This window comes from Chiloscyllium punctatum, chromosome 34, assembly GCF_047496795.1.
Source record: "Chiloscyllium punctatum isolate Juve2018m chromosome 34, sChiPun1.3, whole genome shotgun sequence".
Lineage (NCBI taxonomy): Eukaryota > Metazoa > Chordata > Chondrichthyes > Orectolobiformes > Hemiscylliidae > Chiloscyllium > Chiloscyllium punctatum.
In genome coordinates, this window is record NC_092772.1 from 45,669,672 (window position 1) to 45,685,313 (window position 15,642).

General features: G+C 55.8%; 1 protein-coding gene across 1 annotated transcript in view; it reads left to right on the plus strand.

Annotated features, from left to right (window-relative positions):
• LOC140458730 (glutamate receptor ionotropic, kainate 5-like) overlaps positions 1 to 15,642 on the plus strand; it is a 144,359-nt gene that overhangs the window by 11,951 nt on the left and 116,766 nt on the right. The window contains exons 3-4 of the mRNA XM_072553390.1: positions 12,088 to 12,140; positions 14,659 to 14,943. Of these exons, the coding sequence (XP_072409491.1) occupies positions 12,088 to 12,140; positions 14,659 to 14,943 (338 nt within the window). The remainder of the gene's footprint in view (positions 1 to 12,087; positions 12,141 to 14,658; positions 14,944 to 15,642) is intronic.

Sequence of the window (15,642 nt, forward strand, 5' to 3'; positions counted from 1 at the left end):
CTGGGGATTGATACAGGGTTATGGGGAGAGAGTGGGGCAGTGGGATTAGTCTGGGGATTGATACAGGGTTATGGGGAGAGAGTGAGGCAGTGGGATTAGTCTGGGGATTGATACAGGGTTATGAGGAGAGAGCGGGGCAGTGGGATTAGTCTGGGGATTGATACAGGGCTATGGGGAGAGAGTGAGACAGTGGGATTAGTCTGGGGATTGATACAGGGCTGTGGGGAGAGAGTGAGGCAGTGGGATTAGTTTGGGGATTGATACAGGGCTATAGGGAGAGAGTGAGGCAGTGGGATTAGTCTGGGGATTGTTACAGGGCTGTGGGGAGAGAGCAGGGCATTGGGATTATTCTGGGGATTGATACAGGGCTGTGGGGAGAGAGTGAGGCAGTGGGATTATTCTGGGGATTGATACAGGGCTATAGGGAGAGAGTGAGGCAGTGGGATTAGTTTGGGGATTGATACAGGGCTGTGGGGAGAGAGCAGGGCAGTGGGATTATTCTGGGGATTGATACAGGGCTATAGGGAGAGAGTGAGGCAGTGGGATTAGTTTGGGGATTGATACAGGGCTGTGGGGAGAGAGCAGGGCAGTGGGATTAGTTTGGGGATTGATACAGGGCTGTGGGGAGAGAGCAGGGCAGTGGGATTAGTTTGGGGGTTGATACAGGGCTATAGGGAGAGAGTGAGGCAGTGGGATTAGTCTGGGGATTGTTACAGGGCTGTGGGGAGAGAGCAGGGCATTGGGATTATTCTGGGGATTGATACAGGGCTGTGGGGAGAGAGTGAGGCAGTGGGATTATTCTGGGGATTGATACAGGGCGATGGGGAGAGAGTGGGGCAGTGGGATTAGTCTGGGGATTGATACAGGGCGATGGGGAGAGAGTGGGGCAGTGGGATTAGTCTGGGGATTGATACAGGGCTGTGGGGAGAGAGTGAGGCAGTGGGATTAGTCTGGGGATTGATACAGGGCTGTGGGGAGAGTGGGGCAGTGGGATTAGTCTGGGGATTGATACAGGGCTATGGGGAGAGAGTGAGGCAGTGGGATTAGTCTGGGGATTGATACAGGGTTACGGGGAGAGAGTGAGGCAGTGGGATTAGTCTGGGGATTGATACAGGGCTGTGGGGAGAGAGCGGGGCAGTGGGATTAGTTTGGGCAATGATACAGGGCTGTGGGGAGAGAGTGGGGCAGAGGGATTAGTTTGGGGAATGATACAGGGCTGTGGGGAGAGTGAGATTGATTTGTGAGTGAGACTGGGCTATGGGGAGAGAGTGGGGTCAGTGGGATTAGCCTGGGGATTGATACAGGGCTATGGGGAGAGAGTGGGGTCAGTGGGATTAGCCTGGGGATTGGTACAGGGCTATGTGGAGAGAGGCGGGACAGTGGGATTAGTTTGGGGATTGATACAGGGTTATGGGGAGAGAGTGAGGCAGTGGGATTAGTCTGGGGATTGATACAGGGTTATGGGGAGAGAGTGAGGCAGTGGGATTAGTCTGGGGATTGATACAGGGCTGTGGGGAGAGAGCGGGGGGACAGTGGGATTAGTCTGGGGATTGATACAGGGCTGTGGGGAGAGAGTGAGGCAGTGGGATTAGTCTGGGGATTGATACAGGGCTGTGGGGAGAGAGTGAGGCAGTGGGATTAGTCTGGGGATTGATACAGGGCTGTGGGGAGAGAGTGAGGCAGTGGGATTAGTCTGGGGAATGATACAGGGCTATAGGGAGAGAGTGAGGCAGTGGGATTAGTCTGGGGAATGATACAGGGCTGTGGGGAGAGAGTGAGGCAGTGGGATTATTCTGGGGATTGATACAGGGCTGTGGGGAGAGAGTGAGGCAGTGGGATTATTCTGGGGATTGATACAGGGCTGTGGGGAGAGAGTGAGGCAGTGGGATTAGTTTGGGGATTGATACAGGGCTGTGGGGAGAGTGAGTGGGGCAGTGGGATTAGTCTGGGGATTGATACAGGGCTGTGGGGAGAGAGTGAGGCAGTGGGATTAGTCTGGGGAATGATACAGGGCTATAGGGAGAGAGTGAGGCAGTGGGATTATTCTGGGGATTGATATAGGGCTATGGGGAGAGAGCGGGGGACAGTGGGATTAGTCTGGGGATTGATACAGGGCTATGGGGAGAGAGTGAGGCAGTGGGATTAGTTTGGGGAATGATACAGGGCTGTGGGGAGAGAGTGAGGCAGTGGGATTAGTTTGGGGAATGATACAGGGCTGCGGGGAGAGAGTGGGGCAGTGGGATTAGTCTGGGGATTGATACAGGGCTATGGGGGAGAGAGCAGGGCAGTGGGATTAGTCTGGGGAATGATACAGGGTTATGGGGAGAGAGTGAGGCAGTGGGATTAGTTTGGGGATTGATACAGGGCTGTGGGGAGAGAGTGAGGCAGTGGGATTAGTCTGGGGATTGATACAGGGCTATGGGGGAGAGAGCAGGGCACTGGGATTAGTCTGGGGATTGATACAGGGCTATGGGGAGAGAGTGGGGCAGTGGGATTAGTTTGGGGATTGATACAGGGCTGTGGGGAGAGAGTGAGACAGTGGGATTAGTCTGGGGATTGATACAGGGCTGTGGGGAGAGAGCGGGGCAGTGGGATTAGTTTGGGGATTGATACAGGGCTGTGGGGAGAGAGTGAGACAGTGGGATTAGTCTGGGGGTTGATACAGGGCTATGGGGAGAGAGAGTGGTGCAGTGGGATTAGTCTGGGGATTGATACAGGGCTGTGGGGAGAGTGGGGCAGTGGGATTAGTTTGGGGATTGATACAGGGCTGTGGGGAGAGAGCGGGGCAGTGGGATTAGTCTGGGGATTGATACAGGGCTGTGGGGAGAGTGGGGCAGTGGGATTAGTCTGGGGATTGATACAGGGCTATGGGGAGAGAGAGCGGGGCAGTGGGATTAGTTTGGGGATTGATACAGGGCTGTGGGGAGAGTGGGGCAGTGGGATTAGTCTGGGGATTGATACAGGGCTATGGGGAGAGAGAGCGGGGCAGTGGGATTAGCCTGGGGATTGATACAGGGCTGTGGGGAGAGAGCGGGGCAGTGGGATTAGTTTGGGGATTGATACAGGGCTATAGGGAGAGAGAGCGGGGCAGTGGGATGAGCCTGGGGATTGATACAGTGCTGTGGGGAGAGAGCGGGGCAGTGGGATTAGTTTGGGGATTGATACAGGGCTGTGGGGAGAGAGCGGGGCAGTGGGATTAGTCTGGGGATTGATACAGGGCTATAGGGAGAGAGTGAGGCAGTGGGATTAGTTTGGGGATTGATACAGGGCTATGGGGGGAGAGTGAGGCAGTGGGATTAGTCTGGGGATTGATACAGGGCTGTGGGGAGAGAGTGAGACAGTGGGATTAGTCTGGGGATTGATACAGGGCTGTGGGGAGAGAGTGAGGCAGTGGGATTAGTCTGGGGATTGATACAGGGCTGTGGGGAGAGAGCAGGACAGTGGGATTAGTCTGGGGATTGATACAGGGCTGTGGGGAGAGAGTGAGACAGTGGGATTAGTCTGGGGATTGATACAGGGCTGTGGGGAGAGAGTGAGGCAGTGGGATTAGTTTGGGGATTGATACAGGGCGATGGGGAGAGAGTGGGGCAGTGGGATTAGTCTGGGGATTGATACAGGGCTATGGGAGAGAGTGGGGCAGTGGGATTAGTCTGGGGAATGACACAGGGCGATGGGGAGAGAGTGGGGCAGTGGGATTAGTCTGGGGATTGATACAGGGCGATGGGGAGAGAGTGGGGCAGTGGGATTAGTTTGGGGACTGATACAGGGCTGTGGGGAGAGAGCAGGGCAGTGGGATTAGTCTGGGGATTGATACAGGGCTGTGGGGGGAGAGTGAGGCAGTGGGATTAGTCTGGGGATTGATACAGGGCGATGGGGAGAGAGTGGGGCAGTGGGATTAGTTTGGGGACTGATACAGGGCTGTGGGGAGAGAGCAGGGCAGTGGGATTAGTCTGGGGATTGATACAGGGCTGTGGGGGGAGAGTGAGGCAGTGGGATTAGTCTGGGGATTGATACAGGGCTGTGGGGAGAGAGTGAGGCAGTGGGATTATTCTGGGGATTGATACAGGGCCGTGGGGAGAGAGTGAGGCAGTGGGATTAGTTTGGGGATTGATACAGGGCTGTGGGGAGAGTGAGTGGGGCAGTGGGATTAGTCTGGGGATTGATACAGGGCGATGGGGAGAGAGCGGGACAGTGGGATTAGTCTGCGGATTGATACAGGGCGATGGGGAGAGAGCGGGACAGTGGGATTAGTCTGGGGACTGATACAGGGTTATGGGGAGTGAGGCAGTGGGATTAGTTTGGGGATTGATACAGGGCTGTGGGGAGAGAGCAGGGCAGTGGGATTAGCCTGGGGATTGATACAGGGCTGTGGGGAGAGAGTGAGGCAGTGGGATTAGCCTGGGGATTGATACAGGGTTATGGGGAGTGAGGCAGTGGGATTAGTTTGGGGATTGATACAGGGCTGTGGGGAGAGAGCAGGGCAGTGGGATTAGCCTGGGGATTGATACAGGGCTATGGGGAGAGAGTGAGGCAGTGGGATTAGTCTGGGGATTGATACAGGGCTATGGGGAGAGAGTGGGGCAGTGGGATTAGTTTGGGGATTGATACAGGGCTGTGGGGAGAGAGTGGGGACAGTGGGATTAGTCTGGGGATTGATACAGGGTTATGGGGAGAGAGTGGGGACAGTGGGATTAGTCTGGGGATTGATACAGGGTTATGGGGAGAGAGTGAGGCAGTGGGATTAGTCTGGGGATTGATACAGGGCTGTGGGGAGAGAGTGAGGCAGTGGGATTAGTTTGGGGATTGATACAGGGCTATAGGGAGAGAGTGAGGCAGTGGGATTAGTTTGGGGATTGATACAGGGCTGTGGGGAGAGAGCGGGACAGTGGGATTAGTTTGGGGATTGATACAGGGCTATGGGGAGAGAGAGCGGGGCAGTGGGATTAGCCTGGGGATTGATACAGGGCTATGGGGAGAGAGAGCGGGGCAGTGGGATGAGCCTGGGGATTGATACAGTGCTGTGGGGAGAGAGCGGGGCAGTGGGATTAGTTTGGGGATTGATACAGGGCTGTGGGGAGAGAGCGGGGCAGTGGGATTAGTCTGGGGATTGATACAGGGCTATAGGGAGAGAGTGAGGCAGTGGGATTAGTTTGGGGATTGATACAGGGCTGTGGGGAGAGAGTGAGACAGTGGGATTAGTCTGGGGATTGATACAGGGCTGTGGGGAGAGAGTGAGGCAGTGGGATTAGTCTGGGGATTGATACAGGGCTGTGGGGAGAGAGCAGGACAGTGGGATTAGTCTGGGGATTGATACAGGGCTGTGGGGAGAGAGTGAGACAGTGGGATTAGTCTGGGGATTGATACAGGGCTGTGGGGAGAGAGTGAGGCAGTGGGATTAGTTTGGGGATTGATACAGGGCGATGGGGAGAGAGTGGGGCAGTGGGATTAGTCTGGGGATTGATACAGGGCTATGGGAGAGAGTGGGGCAGTGGGATTAGTCTGGGGAATGACACAGGGCGATGGGGAGAGAGTGGGGCAGTGGGATTAGTCTGGGGATTGATACAGGGCGATGGGGAGAGAGTGGGGCAGTGGGATTAGTTTGGGGACTGATACAGGGCTGTGGGGAGAGAGCAGGGCAGTGGGATTAGTCTGGGGATTGATACAGGGCTGTGGGGGGAGAGTGAGGCAGTGGGATTAGTCTGGGGATTGATACAGGGCGATGGGGAGAGAGCGGGACAGTGGGATTAGTCTGCGGATTGATACAGGGCGATGGGGAGAGAGCGGGACAGTGGGATTAGTCTGGGGACTGATACAGGGTTATGGGGAGTGAGGCAGTGGGATTAGTTTGGGGATTGATACAGGGCTGTGGGGAGAGAGCAGGGCAGTGGGATTAGCCTGGGGATTGATACAGGGCTGTGGGGAGAGAGTGAGGCAGTGGGATTAGCCTGGGGATTGATACAGGGTTATGGGGAGTGAGGCAGTGGGATTAGTTTGGGGATTGATACAGGGCTGTGGGGAGAGAGCAGGGCAGTGGGATTAGCCTGGGGATTGATACAGGGCTATGGGGAGAGAGTGAGGCAGTGGGATTAGTCTGGGGATTGATACAGGGCTATGGGGAGAGAGTGGGGCAGTGGGATTAGTTTGGGGATTGATACAGGGCTGTGGGGAGAGAGTGGGGACAGTGGGATTAGTCTGGGGATTGATACAGGGTTATGGGGAGAGAGTGGGGACAGTGGGATTAGTCTGGGGATTGATACAGGGTTATGGGGAGAGAGTGAGGCAGTGGGATTAGTCTGGGGATTGATACAGGGCTGTGGGGAGAGAGTGAGACAGTGGGATTAGTCTGGGGATTGATACAGGGCTATGGGGAGAGAGTGGGGCAGTGGGATTAGTTTGGGGATTGATACAGGGCTGTGGGGAGAGAGTGGGGACAGTGGGATTAGTCTGGGGATTGATACAGGGTTATGGGGAGAGAGTGAGGCAGTGGGATTAGTCTGGGGATTGATACAGGGCTGTGGGGAGAGAGTGAGACAGTGGGATTAGTCTGGGGATTGATACAGGGCTATGGGGAGAGAGTGAGGCAGTGGGATTAGTCTGGGGAATGATACAGGGCTGTGGGGAGAGAGCAGGGCAGTGGGATTAGTCTGGGGATTGATACAGGGCTGTGGGGAGAGAGTGAGACAGTGGGATTAGTCTGGGGATTGATACAGGGTTATGGGGAGAGAGTGAGGCAGTGGGATTAGTTTGGGGATTGATACAGGGCTGTGGGGAGAGTGAGGCAGTGGGATTAGTCTGGGGATTGATACAGGGTTATGGGGAGAGACTGAGACAGTGGGATTAGCCTGGGGATTGATACAGGGCTGTGGGGAGAGTGAGGCAGTGGGATTAGTCTGGGGATTGATACAGGGCTGTGGGGAGAGTGGGGCAGTGGGATTAGCCTGGGGATTGATACAGAGCTGTGGGGAGAGAGTGAGGCAGTGGGATTAGTCTGGGGATTGATACAGGGCTATAGGGAGAGAGTGAGGCAGTGGGATTAGTTTGGGGATTGATACAGGGCTGTGGGGAGAGAGTGAGACAGTGGGATTAGTCTGGGGATTGATACAGAGCTGTGGGGAGAGAGTGAGGCAGTGGGATTCGTCTGGGGATTGATACAGGGCTGTGGGGAGAGAGCAGGGCAGTGGGATTAGTCTGGGGATTGATACAGGGCTGTGGGGAGAGAGTGAGGCAGTGGGATTAGTCTGGGGATTGATACAGGGCTGTGGGGAGAGAGTGAGGCAGTGGGATTAGTCTGGGGATTGATACAGGGCTATGGGGAGAGTGGGGCAGTGGGATTAGTTTGGGGATTGATACAGGGCTGTGGGGAGAGAGTGGGGCAGTGGGATTAGTTTGGGGATTGATACAGGGCTGTGGGGAGAGAGCGGGGCAGTGGGATTAGTCTGGGGATTGATACTGGGCTATGGGGGAGAGAGTGGGGCAGTGGGATTAGTCTGGGGAATGATACAGGGCTGTGGGGAGAGAGCGCGACAGTGGGATTAGTCTGGGGATTGATACAGGGTTATGGGGAGAGAGCAGGGCAGTGGGATTATTCTGGGGATTGATACAGGGCTGTGGGGAGAGAGTGAGGCAGTGGGATTAGTCTGGGGACTGATACAGGGCTATGGGGAGAGAGCAGGGCAGAGGGATTAGTTTGGGGAATGATACAGGGCTGTGGGGAGAGTGAGATTGATTTGTGAGTGAGACTGGGCTATGGGGAGAGAGTGGGGTCAGTGGGATTAGCCTGGGGATTGATACAGGGCTATGTGGAGAGAGGCGGGACAGTGGGATTAGTTTGGGGATTGACACAGGGCTATGGGGAGAGAGTGGGGTCAGTGGGATTAGTTTAGGGTTTGCCACAGGGCTATGGGGGGAGAGGACGGGGGGCAGTGGGATTAGTTTAGGAATTGCCACAGGGCTGTGGGGAGAGAGTGGGGACAGTGGGATTAGTTTAGGGATTGCCACAGGGCTATGGGGAGAGAGGGCGGGGGGCAGTGGGATTAGTTTGGGGATTGCCACAGGGCTGTGGGGAGAGCGTGGGGACAGTGGGATTAGTTTGGGGATTGCCACAGGGCTATGGGGGTAGAGGGCGGGGGGCAGTGGGATTAGTTTGGGGATTGCCACAGGGCTATGGGGAGAGAGTGGGGACAGTGGGATTAGTTTGGGGATTGCCACAGGGCTATGGGGGGGAGAGGGCCTGGGGCAGTGGGATTAGTTTGGGGATTGCCACAGGGCTATGGGGGGAGAGGGCGGGGGGCAGTGGGATTAGTTTGGGGATTGATACAGGGCTATGGGGAGAGTGAAATTGATCTGGGATTGAGATTGGGCAATGGGGGCACGGTGGGATTGAGACTGGGTTATGGGGTGTGAGCAGGGCTGTGTGTGCCCAGGGTGCTGGGACCAATCTCTGAGGCTTCATTGAGACAGAAAGAAGCCGGTCTGGGTCACTCTTTTGCTGCTGTTCCCCCTGCCCTGCCCTGGGTTTCAGGCATTCCAGTGGAGTGACAGCACTGTGGGAAGGGTAGCTGGCTGTGTGTGTGCACGTGTCTGTGTGTGTGTGTGTGTGTGTATGTTTGTGTGTGTGTGTGTGCACGTGCCTGTGTGTGTGTGTGTGCGCGCGCATGTGCGTGTGTGCATCTGTGTATGTTTGTGTGTGTGTGTGTGTGTGCACGTGCCTGTGTGTGTGTGCACGTGCCTGTGTGTGTGTGTGTGTGCGCACGTGCCTGTGTGTGTGCGTGCACGTGCCACTGTGTGTGTGTGTGTGTGTGTGTGTGCGCATGTGCGTGTGTGTGCATCTGTGTATGTTTGTGTGTGTGTGCACGTGCCTGTGTGTGTGTGCACGTGCCTGTGTGTGTGTGTGTGCGCGCGCACGTGCCTGTGTGTGTGTGTGTGTGTGCGCGCACGTGCCTCTGTGTGTGTGTGTGTGTGTGTGTGTGTGTGTGTGAGCGCACGTGCCTCTGTGTGTGTGTGTGTGTGTGTGTGTGCGCGCACGTGCCTCTGTGTGTGTGTGTGTGTGTGTGTGTGTGCGCGCACGTGCCTCTGTGTGTGTGTGTGTGTGTGTGTGTGTGTGTACGTGCCTGTGTGTGTGTGTGTGTGTATACGTGCCTCTGTGTGTGTGTGTGTGTGTGCACGTGCCTCTGTGTGTGTGTGTGTGTGTGTGTGTGCGCACGTGCCTCTGTGTGTGTGTGTGTGTGTGTGTGTGTGTGTGTGCACGTGCCTCTGTGTGTGTGTATATGTGGGTGCACGTGCCTCTGTGTGTGTGTATATGTGGGTGCACGTGCCTCTGTGTGTGTGTGTGTGTGCACGTGCCTCTGTGTGTGTGTGTGTGTGTGTACGTGCCTGTGTGTGTGTGTGTGTGTGTATACGTGCCTCTGTGTGTGTGTGTGCACGTGCCTCTGTGTGTGTGTGTGTGTGTGTGTGTGTGCGCACGTGCCTCTGTGTGTGTGTGTGTGTGTGTGTGTGTGTGTGTGCACGTGCCTCTGTGTGTGTGTATATGTGGGTGCACGTGCCTCTGTGTGTGTATATGTGGGTGCACGTGCCTCTGTGTGTGTGTGTGTGTGTGTGTGTGTGTGTGTGTGTGTGTGCACGTGCCTCTGTGTGTGTGTGTGTGTGTGTGTGCACGTGCCTCTGTGTGTGTGTATATGTGGGTGCACGTGCCTCTGTGTGTGTGTGTATATGTGGGTGCACGTGTCTCTGTGTGTGTGTGTATATGTGGGTGCACGTGTCTCTCTGTGTGTGTGTATATGTGGGTGCACGTGCCTCTGTGTGTGTGTGTATATGTGGGTGCACGTGTCTCTGTGTGTGTGTGTATATGTGGGTGCACGTGTCTCTCTGTGTGTGTGTATATGTGGGTGCACGTGCCTCTGTGTGTGTGTGTATATGTGGGTGCACGTGCCTCTGTGTGTGTGTATATGTGGGTGCACGTGCCTCTGTGTGTGTGTATATGTGGGTGCACGTGCCTCTGTGTGTGTGTATATGTGGGTGCACGTGCCTCTGTGTGTGTGTATATGTGGGTGCACGTGCCTCTGTGTGTGTGTATATGTGGGTGCACGTTCCTCTGTGTGTGTGTATATGTGGGTGCACGTGCCTCTGTGTGTGTGTATATGTGGGTGCACGTGTGTGTGTGTGTGTGTGTGTGCACGTGCCTCTGTGTGTGTGTGTGTGTGTGTGTGTGTGTGTATGTGGGTGCACGTGCCTCTGTGTGTGTGTGTGTGTGTGTGTGTGTGTGCACGTGCCTCTGTGTGTGTGTATATGTGGGTGCACGTGCCTCTGTGTGTGTGTATATGTGGGTGCACGTGCCTCTGTGTGTGTGTATATGTGGGTGCACGTGCCTCTGTGTGTGTGTGTGTGTGTGTGTGTGTGTGCACGTGCCTCTGTGTGTGTGTGTGTATATGTGGGTGCACGTGTCTCTGTGTGTGTGTGTATATGTGGGTGCACGTGTCTCTGTGTGTGTGTGTGTGTGTGTGTGTGTGTGTGTGTGCACGTGCCTCTGTGTGTGTGTGTGTATATGTGGGTGCACGTGTCTCTGTGTGTGTGTGTATATGTGGGTGCACGTGTCTCTGTGTGTGTGTGTGTGTGTGGGTGCACATGTCTCTGTGTGTGTGTGTATATGTGGGTGCACGTGTCTCTCTGTGTGTGTGTGTATATGTGGGTGCACGTGCCTCTGTGTGTGTGTATATGTGGGTGCACGTGCCTCTGTGTGTGTGTGTGTGTGTGTGCACGTGCCTCTGTGTGTGTGTATATGTGGGTGCACGTGCCTCTGTGTGTGTGTATATGTGGGTGCACGTGCCTCTGTGTGTGTGTGTGTGTGTGTGTGTGTGCACGTGCCTCTGTGTGTGTGTATATGTGGGTGCACGTGCCTCTGTGTGTGTGTATATGTGGGTGCACGTGCCTCTGTGTGTGTGTGTGCACGTGCCTCTGTGTGTGTGTGTGTGTGTGTGTGTGCACGTGCCTCTGTGTGTGTGTGTGTGCACGTGCCTCTGTGTGTGTGTGTGTGTGTGCACGTGCCTCTGTGTGTGTGTGTGTGTGTGCACGTGCCTCTGTGTGTGTGTGTGTGTGCACGTGCCTCTGTGTGTGTGTGTATATGTGGGTGCACGTGCCTCTGTGTGTGTGTGTGTGTGTGTGCACGTGCCTCTGTGTGTGTGTGTGTGTGTGCACGTGCCTCTGTGTGTGTGTGTGTGCACGTGCCTCTGTGTGTGTGTGTGTGTGTGTGCACGTGCCTCTGTGTGTGTGTATATGTGGGTGCACGTGCCTCTGTGTGTGTGTGTGTGTGTGTGCACGTGCCTCTGTGTGTGTGTGTGTGTGTGCACGTGCCTCTGTGTGTGTGTGTGTGCACGTGCCTCTGTGTGTGTGTGTGTGTGTGTGCACGTGCCTCTGTGTTTGTGTGTGTGCACGTGCCTCTGTGTGTGTGTGTGTGCACGTGCCTCTGTGTGTGTGTGTGTGTGTGTGCACGTGCCTCTGTGTGTGTGTGTGTGTGTGTGCACGTGCCTCTGTGTGTGTGTGTGCACGTGCCTCTGTGTGTGTGTGTGTGTGCACGTGCCTCTGTGTGTGTGTGTGTGCACGTGCCTCTGTGTGTGTGTGTGTGCACGTGCCTCTGTGTGTGTGTGTGTGTGCACGTGCCTCTGTGTGTGTGTGTATATGTGGGTGCACGTGCCTCTGTGTGTGTGTGTGTGTGCACGTGCCTCTGTGTGTGTGTGTATATGTGGGTGCACTGCAGGCAGGCCCTGAGAGCCACTGACCCCCCCTTCCCCTGGTGTTCAGTGATGGCTCTACAGCAAGTCTCCAGCCCCTGGGTATTGCTGTGTGGGTGACAGGGAGTGAGTGGTGTCTCTGGGCGCTGTGAGACACCGACACTCCTCACATTAACCTGACCCGGGTGGAAAGGTGTGTTTCTGTCAGGGCAGGGTTGGGGAACTATCAGCAGGATCCAACTGGAGAAGGAGAGGTGCAGGGAGCAGGGTCGGGGGGCTCTGTCAAACAGTCAGCATGGCAACGACGGACTGAATGGCCTCGCCTTGTGCTTTGTTATTAACCTTCTCCGTCCTGTCCTTACAGATGGCGCAAGTGTGACAAAATCGAGCGGAAACGCCAGGAACGCCTGGCTAACGGTAAGGACAACATCTCCCAGCTCCCTCTACACTGTCCCCCATCAAACACTCCCAGGGACAGGGACAGCACGGGGTTAGATACAGAGTAAAGCTCCCTCTACACTGTCCCCCCATCAGACACTCCCAGGGACAGGGACAGCACGGGGTTAGATACAGAGTAAAGCTCCCTCTACACTGTCTCCCCCATCAAACACTCCCAGGGACAGGGACAGCACGGGGTTAGATACAGAGTAAAGCTCCCTCTACACTGTCCCCCCATCAAACACTCCCAGGGACAGGGACAGCACGGGGTTAGATACAGAGTAAAGCTCCCTCTACACTGTCCCCCCATCAAACACCCCCAGGGACAGGGACAGCACAGAGTTAGATACAGAGTAAAGCTTCCTCTACACTGTCTCCCCCATCAAACACTCCCAGGGACAGGGACAGCACAGAGTTAGATACAGAGTAAAGCTTCCTCTACACTGTCCCCCCATCAAACACTCCCAGGGACAGGGACAGCACGGGGTTAGATACAGAGTAAAGCTCCCTCTACACTGTCCCCCCATCAAACACTCCCAGGGACAGGGACAGCACGGGGTTAGATACAGAGTAAAGCTCCCTCTACACTGTCCCCCCATCAAACACTCCCAGGGACAGGGACAGCACAGGTTAGATACAGAGTAAAGCTCCCTCTACACTGTCCCCCCATCAAACACTCCCAGGGACAGGGACAGCACGGGGTTAGATACAGAGTAAAGCTCCCTCTACACTGTCCCCCATCAAACACTCCCAGGGAGAGTGACAGCACGGGGTTAGATACAGAGTAAAGCTCGGGGGGTGGGGGGTGGTGGTATAGAGTCGATCGGGAGAAGCGAAGGACACAACTTTAAAGTGATTTCCAAACTCAGCGAGGGGAAGACAAAGCCTTTCGGCCATCGAATGGTTGGGGTCTGGAATACGCTGCCCAGGAATTGTGGTGGCGGCAGCTCCAGCTGGAGACTTGGCTGGGTACACCAAGAGAAACACTGTCCAGACAGACGGGGAGGGCAGGTGACTGGTGTCAGGGGGAACGTCTGAGCTCAGGCCACTCTGGGAGATATCACAGACAGGTAAAGGAAAACTCCAGCCAAGAGGCCGGTCATACCAGAGAGTGCTGGGCAGGTTTTCCCTGGAGGGCCTGAGGCTGGCATATAGAGCTGGACAGCACAGAAACAGACCCTTCGGCCCGACCTGTCCATGCTGACCCAGATATCCCAACCTAACCCAGTCCCACCTGCCAGCACCCGGCCCATATCCCCCCAAACCCCTTCCTATTCATGTCCCCATCCAGATGCCTTTTAAATGCTGTCATTGTACCAGCCTCCACCACATCCTCTGGCAGCTCATTCCATACACGTACCACCCTCTGGGTGAAAAAGTTGCCCCTCAGATCCCTTTTATATCTTTCCCCCCTCACCCTAAACCTATGCCCCTCTCGTTCTGGACTCCCCGACCCCAGGGAAAAGATCTTGTCTATTTACCCTATCCATGTCCCTCATGATTTTATAAACCTCTATAAGGTCACCCCTCAGCCTCCGACGCTCCAGGGAAAACAGCCCCAGCCTGTTCAGCCTCTCCCTGTAGCTCAGACCCTCCAACCCTGGGAACATCCTTGTAAATCTTTTCTGAACCCTTTCAAGTTTCACAACATCTTTCCGATAGGAAGGAGACCAGAATTGCACACAATATTCCAACAGTGGCCTAAACAATAAGGGAGAGGGGGAGTCAAATGAGAGAGCGTTTGGGAGGGAATTCCAGAGGGGAGAGTGAGGACTGCAGATGCTGAAGATCAGAGTCGAGACAGTGTGGTGCTGGAAAAGCACAGCAGGTCAGGCAGCGTCTGAGGAGCAGGAGAGTCAACGTTTCGGGCATAAGCCCTTCATCAGGAGTTCCCTAATGAAGCGGTTTTGCCTGAAACGCCGATTTTCCTGCTCCTCGGATGCTGCCAGACCTGCTGTGTTTAGATTAGATTCCTTAGTGTGGAAACAGGCCCTTCGGCCCAACAAGTCCACACCGCCCCGCCGAAGCACAACCCACCCATACCCCTACATCTACCCCTTACCTAACACTACGGGCAATTTAACATGGCCAATTCACCTGACCTGCACATCTTTGGACTGTGGGAGGAAACCGGAGCACCCGGAGGAAACCCACGCAGACACGGGGAGAATGTGCAAACTCCACACAGTCAGTCGCCTGAGGCGGGAATTGAACCCGGGTCTCTGGCGCTTGAGGCAGCAGTGCTAACCACTGTGCCACCCGTGGGCGCTTTTCCAGCCCCACACTCTGTCTTGAGGGAGTCCCAGAGCTCGTGGCTTCCAATGGTGATACAATGAGAATGGGATGCCCACGGAATCCCAGAGCCTCCTGTAGACGACGTTGCGTTGCCCTGTGGGAGGAGTGGATTGCGGGAGGTGTGTGGGGCGGGGCGGGGAGCTGACGATGCCGTTTCTGATGGATTTTACCTCTTTTCCCCCCCCCCCCCCCGTTCCCACAGTGCGGAAGAGGAGCCGGATCACTCTCCTGCCTGCTATTGACACTCGGCCGGTGATGGGGAAGGATGACGAGGAGTGGCTCCCTGATAGTCAGGGCTATGCTGCCTATGAGTACATGCTGGAGGCAGCAGTTGAGGAGGTGCAGGTTAAGAATGGGGACACCTCTCTGAACCCTGTCGAGGGCCTGGGAGCCGACACCCAACTCCAGCGCAAGTCCATTCGCCGCACGGCCCGCCAGTGGTCCTACTACGCCCTGTTTGAGGAGTCTGACATCTCTGACTCGGAGAGTGAGTCCACGGAATGGGGGAGCGTGGTTTCAGGGGAGGGTGCGCGTCAGGGGAGGAAACGGGCGGGTTTGCGAGTCCTTAACCCCTCACCCTTTCGCAGGCAGGAACGCCAGGAGGCCATTCAGCCCCTCTCCCTCCTCCTCCAGCCTATTACACAGGAACAGGAGGCCATTCAGCCCCTCCTCCAGCCTGTTACACAGGAACAGGAGGCCATTCAGCCCCCTCTTGTGGTCCCCAGCGTCACAGATACCGGTCTCCAGCCAATTCCATTCACTCCACAGAATATCCAGAGATCCTGGGCCCTGCAAAGGCTATGGGCCCTGAGAACATCCCAGCAATGGGACTGAAGGCTTGTGCTCCACAACTGGCTGCTCCCCCCTCACCAAGCTGTTCCAGTCCAGGGACAACACTGGCATCTACTCGCAAATGGGGGAAACCTGCCCAGGTATGTCCCGTACACAAATCCCAACCCGGCCAATTCCTGCCCCATCCGTCTCCTCTCCATCAGGGAATGTGATGGAAGGGCTCAGTGACAGGACCATCACACAGCACCCGCTCAGCAATAACCTGCTCAGTGACGCCCAGTCTGGGGTCCCCCCGGGGTCACCCAGCTCCTGACCCCATTCCAGGCACCAGCTGCCACCCTGAAAACAACCCTTTCACCCCCCCCCCCCCTCGCCCCCACCACTCTGTGTTCTA